The sequence below is a fragment of the Garra rufa genome, chromosome 2 (assembly GCF_049309525.1).
Source record: "Garra rufa chromosome 2, GarRuf1.0, whole genome shotgun sequence".
Taxonomy (NCBI): Eukaryota; Metazoa; Chordata; class Actinopteri; order Cypriniformes; family Cyprinidae; genus Garra; species Garra rufa.
The window spans coordinates 7,223,847-7,233,157 of record NC_133362.1 but is presented as its reverse complement, the minus strand read 5'-3'; the positions used below and the strand labels follow the sequence as shown (position 1 = coordinate 7,233,157).

The 9,311-nt window shown below is 29.8% G+C and overlaps 1 protein-coding gene across 1 annotated transcript in view; it reads right to left on the bottom strand.

Moving 5' to 3' along the window:
• Positions 1-299: 299 nt before the first annotated feature.
• fbln7 (fibulin 7) overlaps positions 300-9,311 on the bottom strand; it is a 29,645-nt gene continuing 20,633 nt past the window's right edge. The window contains exon 4 of the mRNA XM_073834565.1: positions 300-3,697. Within this exon, the coding sequence (XP_073690666.1) occupies positions 3,322-3,697 (376 nt within the window). The 3' untranslated portion in view covers positions 300-3,321. The remainder of the gene's footprint in view (positions 3,698-9,311) is intronic.

Below are 9,311 nucleotides of genomic sequence, written 5' to 3'. Positions count from 1 at the left end.
TTAAACTGTTTTAGGTTTTTCTTAATGATTCTTGAAGTTCAAAAGAACATTTTTTTTATTATTATAAATGTCTTTACTGTCATTTTTGATCACTTTAGTGCATCCTTGCTGAATATGTTTTAATTTATTAAAAGAAAATCTTACTGACCCTATACTTCTGAACGGTATGCTAAATAAATGACTCTCACTCAAAACAAAAATAAGGTTTAAATTGAAATCAGTTTAAATTAGAACTGAACTGTCCCTTTAAGAATTCATCAAAACAACATTAAAGATCAAAGAGATGAATAATGCTAGTCTCAGGTCACTTTGTTTTATTCTGATTGATAATTTGCAGATCATTCTGTGTAAGATCAAAGAAACCAAGACTTCAAAACACACAGAAAACTGGATTTCTGACTTTAATTAAGAAACATTCAACATGTGTGTGCAAGACAGAAAAGAAATGCAATAATGTGTGAAACAGCCATTGATTTCAGTGTTAGATACACTGCCAGTCAAAAGTCTGTTTTTATTTGATCCAAAGCACACCAAAACAGTAACATCTTAAAATAGTTTTACTATTTAAAATAACTGTTTTCTATTTAAATATAGTTTAAAATGTAATTTATTTTAGATTTTTTTTTCAGGTTTCTTTGATTAATAGAAAATTCAGAAGAACAGCATTTATCTGAAATAGAAATCTTTTGTAACATTATAAATGTCTTTGTCATCACGTTTGATAAATTTAAAGCATCCTTGCTAAATAAAAATATTAATTTCTATCATTTCTTTCCCTCCAAAAAAAAGAAATTATTCTATTTCAGATAAATGTTGATCTTTGGATCTTTTTATTCATCAAAGAATCCTAAAAACACTTTTAATAATAGTAATAAAAATGTTTCTTAAACAGCAAATCAGCATATTAGACTGATTTCAGAAGGATCATGTGACACTGAAGACTAGAGTAATTATGCTGAAAATGTAGCTTTGATCACAGGAATAAATTACATTTTAAAACATATTAAAATAGAAAGCAGTTATTTTAAACAGTAAAAATATTTCACAATTTTACTGTTTTTGCTGTACTTTGGATCAAGTAAACGCAGGCTTGGTGTTCAGAAGAGACTTCTTTTTAGAAAACATTAAAAATCTTACTGTTCAAAAACTTTTGACTGGTAGTGTTCCAAACCAGATATAACATTAGCGACAGACACAAAGAGCAATATATCATATTCAAAATGCATAATTACAAAAAAAGCAATGTTCAGACTTCGTTTGTTGTTCTTATTATAAAACATCCAACAATAATAATTAAAAATATGCACTTTTCTCATGTAGGTAGATGCTTAGAAGTGCTGTTGTTCGTTTCAGTCTGTTTAAACCCCATTGATTGACAGCAGTGCATATTTACAAGCTGAAATTAACGATGTTCTGAAGCAAGGAAGGAAATAAAAGCAAGGAATGACTTTCAATCATAAAGCTCTCGTTGTAGTTAATTCCCAGCATTCGTACCTTTTTACCATCAACCTATATTGCTAAACACATTTAAAAGAAACAACCCTGTATGTTTCACATTTGGCTATTATTGTAATTTTTTAATTTGTGAAATGGTTGTCGAAGGTGAAGTGTGTAATTTTTGTGACGCAAAAGGGTTAAAAAACTAAAACAAAACTAGTAGAGGAAAAAGAGTTTTCTGTGGCTTCTGTGATTGTTAAAGTTAAGGTAAAAAATACTTAAATATCTTAAATGGTATAACAAAAGTCATAATTAGCATTTTAAAAGGTCTTAAATTTGGGGATGGAAAAAGAGGACTCTTTTTGGGCAATGGGCAGTGATGATTAAACTTTGAATGGATATGATCTAAATAAACATGTGAGTGTTTAAAGGAGTAGTTCACTTTCAGAACAAAAATGTACAGATAATGTTTTCACCCCCTTGTCATCCAAGATTTTAATGTCTTTCTTTCTTCATTCGTAAGGACATTTTTTTTTTTGTGGGAAAACATTTCAGGATTTCTCTCCATACAATGGACTTCTCTGGTGCCCCCGAGTTTGAACTTCCAAAATGCAGCTTCAAATGGCTCTAAATCGCAGCCGAAGAAAGAAGGGTCTTATCTAGCAAAATGATCGTTTTTTTTATTTTTATTTTTTTTATTACAATTTATATACTTTTTAACCTCAAATGCTCGTCTTGTCTAACTCTGTGTGTACTCTGTGTAGAGATTAAAAAGTATATAAATTGTAAATGTTTTTAGAAAATAACGATCGTTTTGCTAGATAAGACCTTTCTTCCTCGGATGGGGTCATTTAGAGCCCTTTAAAGCTGCATTTAAACTGCATTTTGGAAGTTCAAACTCGGGGGCACCATAGAAGTCCATTATATGGAGAGAAATCCTGAAATGTTTTCTTCAAGTAACATAAATTCTTTACAACTGAAGAAAGAAAGACATGAACATCTTGGATGACAAGGGGGTGAGTACATTATCTGTAAATTTTTGTTCTGAAAGTGAACTACACTGCAAAAAATGCTTTTCTTACTTAGATTTTTTTGTCTTGTTTCCAGCCAAAATATCAAAAAATTCTTAAATCAGGAAGGATTTTCTTGACAAGTAAAAATTATTATCTTGTTTTTGGTAAAAACAAGACAGAATTAAGTGTGTGTTTGCTTAAAACAAGCAAAATAATCTGCCAATGGGGTAAGAAAAAAAATCTTATTTCAAGCAGACAACTAGATTATTTTTCTTACCCCATTGGCAGATTATTTTGCTTGTTTTAAGCAAAAACTCACCTTATTTTGACTTGTTTTTACTGAAAACAAGACACAAATTTTTACTTGTCTAGAAAATCCTTCCTGATTCAAGAATTTTTAGATATTTTGGCTGGAAACAAAACAAAAAATCTAAGTAAGAAAAGCATTTTTTGCAGTGTACCCCTTTAAATTTGTAAAACAAAATCTGGGGTTTATTCTGTTTGAACACACAGTATTCATTTTATTTGAGCAGGTCTTAAAAAAGTCTTCAAAAGTCTTAAATTGAATTCTGGCACAAAACTACCTTAAACTGTGAGGAAGTATTTTTACATAGAAAAAGTTACACACTTCACCTTTAACCACAAATGTATCAAAAGGCATTTTATTTGATTTCTAAAGATCATAATTTCACTTCCATATGAGCATGACTTTTCACTCTACTTTCCATATCTTACAGTTTCACGCCATTCCAACGTCAAAATCTAGCCGCATCTGAGAACAACTCTATCATTCATCTTCAGCAATAAGGAAAACATTCTTTCCTCTTCAAGTCTAAACAGCAATACTCAATTTAGACACCGACCAGCCTCTTCAGAACTCGTAGGGTGAAATCAGAAGGTGGACCCGCGCCAGATGTTTGGCTTGGAAGATGCGGTCGGCGTATTCGGACATCTCCACCTCCACGCTGAGCTCCTGAGGGCCTCGCAGCGGCTGGACCAGGATCAGCTCTCCGGTCTGACGGTCTGAGCGCTGCATTACGAACATGCTGCGGGCCTCACCTCCGCCTGCGATGCCAAAGCGAAGGCTGTCCGGACCTGGCCGACCCGGAGCCGTTGCGGTGGCCATGCGGAACAGGGTGGCTGGGGTGCGCAGGTTGGACGGCAGAGACAGGTAGTGGTAAGAAATTGTCTTTGCGGCCAGTGGACATGAGCGGCTGTCCATGGGACAGGGATTCCTTTCACATTGGCTGTGGTAGAGGACAAAAAGTACTTTACGTCATTAATTGTGCTTGAAACACTACAGATCTGTTCCAAAACCTAGTTTAGTAAGCAAGCACATACGAAGTCCCAGGAACTTTACCTTTTGATTATTACAATTGACTTTTTTAAGTGCTATGATTAAAACGCACTACATTATTACTACATAAACGCATTACATGAAACATTTGTGATTTATAAGTTGCTTCCAAAAGACTACATCTCATAATGGTGATTTAGTATGCCATAATTTTGACTTTTTATCATAGTTTATGACTTAGTATGTCATTGAGATAAAAAGTCCATATAAGCATGCTAAATAATTGAGATTAAATTGAAAATACAAAATTGAGATTGCATAATTTCGACTACCTCATAATTATGCTTTAGTATTAGGGGTGTAACGGTTCACGGGGATGTATTGAACCGTTTCGGTACGGCCTGTTCGGTTCGGTCCACTTGCGTACCGTTTCGGTATATTTTTTTCATTAAATAATGTAAATTTATTATTACCGTGATATTAAGCGCAGCGGAACAATGTTCCTAGGCGAGTTTCCGCACGGACGCTATTGAGTGACGCACAGTAACACACGCACAGCTTTGCGCACAGTTAAGGTGCGTTCTGATCAACAGGGTCCCTACGCAGTGTTCACTGCTCCCTACTCCCTTAACTCGGTATATCCATTGAAGTGGACTTCGCTGACAATAATCGCTCATTTGGAATGCCCTGGAACGTCATCAAAGCAAATTAACGGCAGGGTCACGCAGATTATGATTTAACATAAATAAATATTGTAATTTATTTTACTTTCAAATTTAAATACATATAAAATACATATAAACGTATGTATCTAAAAAAATATAGTCCAAATGTATATGTTTAGACCGTTAACACATATTTCACGCACTTCCCCCCCCCCCCCCCACACACATAATCCTGTGATAACATTAAATAAAACAAGAAAGAGATTCACCTCACCAGTTTTACTTTCATTCATAAAATACAATATGCAAATGTAACATGAACCGCCATAACCATTCATAAACACTCTAATTTGTATAAAGATAACAACATTTATTGCAACCGCTTCATTTCAGAGCCTTAAAAAATAATGTAAAATATCACCCAAATGTGTGGCTTTTATTTATTTTATGCAAGAATTCTATTGTGTATTGGCAGCTTTTCAAAATAAAGATTTTGTAATTTCTTATTTTTTTGTACCGAAAATGAACCGAACCGAGCTCTCCAAGACACTGTACCGAACCGAATACGATTTTAGCGTACCATTACACCCCTATTTAGTATGTAATAATTCTAACTTTTATCTCAAAATTATGACTGTCATTATTTTGACTTATCTCATCATTATGACTTGGTATGTCATATTTCCAAGATTTATCTCATAATTATGACTTGGTATGTCATAATTATGACTTTTATCTCATATTCATGATTTACTATGTCAATTTCGCAATCATAATTTTGATCTCATTATTGACTTAGTATGTCATAATTCCAACTTTTTTCTCATAATCATGATTTAGTATGTAACTTTTGACGTCATAACTCCGACTTTTATCTCATAATTATGACTTAATATGTCAATTTTGACTTGTCTCAATTGACTTAGTATGTCATAATTCCAACTTTCATCTCATAATTATGACTTGGTATATCATAATTCTATCTCATAATTATGAATTGGTATGTCACAATTCCGACTTTTATCTCATAATCATGACTTGTCAATTTTGACATCATAATTTTGAATTAATTTTGAGCTCATTATTGACTTATCATAATATCATAATTCCAATTTTTATCTCATAATTATGGCATGGTATATCATAATTCCTATTTTAACTCATAAATGATGAATTGGTATGTTATTTTTCCGACATTTATCCGACATTTATCAATCATTTATTAATATGCCAATTTTGATGTCATACTTTTGATTTATCTCATAATTGACTTAGTATGTCATAATTTCTACTTTTATCTCATAGTTATGACTTAGTATGTCAATTTGGACTTAATTTTGAGCCCATTATTGACTTAGTATATCATAATTCCAACTTTTAACTCATAATTATGACTTAATGTCAATTTTGAAATGTCATAATTTTGACTTTGACTAATTTTGACTTATCTCATAATTGACTTAGTATGTCATAATTCTGACTTTTATCTCATAATCATGACTTAATATGTCAATTTTGACATGTCATACTTTTGACTTATCTCATAATTGACTTAGTATGTCATAATTCCAACTGTTATCTCATAATAATGACTTAATATGTCAATATTATAATAATAATATTGATAAATATAATATTGAAATGTCATAATTGACTTAGTATGTCCTAATTCCTACTTTTTTCTCATAATTATGAATCTGTATGTCATAATTCCGACTTTTATCTCATAATCATGACTTAGTGTGTCAATTTTGACATCATAATTTTGACTTAATTTTGAGCTCATAATTGACTTAGAATGTCACAATTCCAACTTTTATCTCATATTCATGATTTAATATGTCAATTTTGAAATGTCATAATTGGACTTTATTTTGAGCTCATGATTGACTTAGTATGTCATAATTTCAACTTTTATCTCATAATCATGACTTAATATGTCAATTTTGAAATGTCATACTTTTGAGTTATCTCATAATTGACTTATTATATCACAATTCCTACTTTTATTTCATAATTATGAGTGGGTATGTCATAATTCCAACTTTTATCTCATAATTATAACATGGTATATCATAATTCTAATTTAATCTCATAAATGATGAATTGGTATGTCATAATTCCGACTTCTATCTCATAATCATGACTTAATATGTCAATTTTGACATGTCATACTTTTGAGTTATCTAATAATTGACTTAGTATATCATAATTTCAACTTTCATCTCATAATTAAGACTTGGTATGTCATAATTCTGACTTTTTTTCATAATCATGATTTAGTATGTCAATTCTGACATGTCATAATTTTGATTGATCTCATAATTGACTTGGTATGTCATAATTCCTACTTTTATCTAGTAATCATGATTTAATATATGAATTTTGACATGTCATACTTTTGAGTTATCTCATAATTGTCTCAGTATGTCACAATTCCTACCTTTATCTCATAATTATGACATGGTATATCATAATTCCTATTTTTATCTCATAATTATGATTTGGAATGTCATAATTCTGACTTTTATTTCATAATCATGACTTATTATTTCAATTCTGTCATAATTTTGACTTATCTCATAATTGACTTAGAATGTTATAATTCCAACTTTTAGCTCATAATTATGATTTAGTATGTCAATTTTGACGTCATAATTTGGACTTAATTTTGAGCTCATAATTGACTTAGAATATAATAATTCCAACTTTTATCTCATAAGTATGATTTGGTATGTCATAATTCCTACTTTTATCTAATACATTATAAATTGGTATGTCATAATTCCAACTTTATCTCATAATCATTTCTTAATATGTCAATTTTGACGTCATAATTTAGATTTAATTTTAAACTCATAATTGACTTAGAATGTCATAATTCTGACTTTTATCTCATAATCATAATTTAGTCAATTTTGACATGTCATAATTTGGACTTAATTTTGAGCTCATAATTGACTTAGTATATAATAATTCCAACTTTTATCTAATAATTATGATTTGGTATGTCATAATTCCTACTTTTATCTCATACATTATAAATGGGTATGCATAATTCCAACTTTATCTCATAATCATTACTTAATATGTCAATTTTGACATGTCATAATTTGGACTTAATTTTGAGCTCATAATTGACTTAGTATATAATAATTCCAACTTTTATCTAATAATTATGATTTTGTATATCTCATAATCATGACTTAATATGTCAATTTTGACATGTCATACTTTTGACTTATCTCATAATTGACTTAGTATGTCACAATTCCTACTTTTATCTCATAATTATGACATGGAATGTCATAATTCTGACTTTTATCTCATAATCATAATTTAGTATGTCCATTTTGACATGTTATAATTTTTAATTATCTCATAATTTTATGTCCAATAATCTGACCATTTAGTTCAAATAATTCTCACAATTTGGACTTTCTCTCTCATATTTACAGCGTTTTATCAAATTTGGTAAAGAAATATTTTCTTCCTTATGTGGCAGAATCAGGCTTCTGTATTTTAATAATTGTCAATGGGAAAAAAATATATTTTTGCTTGCAGGTGGTGTAGTTACCAGTATCTACCAGCAGGGACTATCTGGACCATGCTAACCAGCTAAACCCTGACTCCTTGAAAAAATACTTCCAGTACCTGCTTAAAAGGTAGGCAGACGTTTAACAGTGATCAATCTTCTTACAGCTTATTTTCAGTATTCATATAGTCAAAATGTATAGCATCCTAAAATAAACCATGGCACAGTTTTGCTTTTACATATTTCTGGTGTTTTTATCAAGCAGCATGCGTGTCTGAAAGGTTTAGTGATTTACAGATCACAGCTTCTCGCATTTAGCAGGAAGGACACAAAGGGCCCATTCACAGCTTAAAAACAGCTTACATAATAAACAAGCATAAAAGTGTCATGCAAGAAAAACAAATGGTTGTAACCCAGTTAAATTACACCGCAAGCAAGTGGCAAGTGATTTAGAAGAGGCATTTATGGCCCTAAGCAACAGTGAAGGACTCCAGAAAACTGACATGTGTGTTTGCTATAAAAACACAAGATGAAAAACATGCTTTGCTCTGTCATTTTCTCACATTTTCTAGTCCAAATAGTCACATGCCAAGAAGCTTTAATAATGCCATTTAAAGCAAAACGAAAATTCTGTGACTATTTACTCACCTGTAATGCTATTACAACTAAAATTCATAAAATCATCACATAGTCATATGGACTACTTTTACAGTTGTTTTAATTAATTAAATATTTTGTATTATTTATTTTTCTTTGCCATATTGACAGGCTGTGTCACTATGAAAAATATATTAATAATAATTATAATAAATAATAATAATAATAATTAACTATTTAAATAAATAATTGAATTATGTAAATGTAAATGTTTAAAATGTATGTAATTTAAACTATTATTAATATATTAAATAATAATAAATTAATACATATACATTTATTTATATACTAATTAATTTATATTAATAAAAAATAATAAAATGCTTGCTAATTTATGTATTATTTAAATAATGATTATATGTATGTATGTATGTATGTATGTGTATATGTATGTATATGCAGAAATTATAAAAAAATATTTTGTCATAATTGTCTTTTTATCTCCTAATTTCAACTTTCACTTTCAGAATAATTTTATATTTAATCATTATGACCTACTATAATTCCAACTTTTAACCCATAATTGTGATTTAGTATGTCCTTCTTTATATATTTCCAACTTTTTTTTATTATTATTATAAAAAAAAATCCATCTTTTAATTGTGACTTGGTATGTCCTTTTTTACATTTCACACTTTTGTATTATCTTTAATATATATATATATATATATATATATAAATATATATATATATATATATATATATAT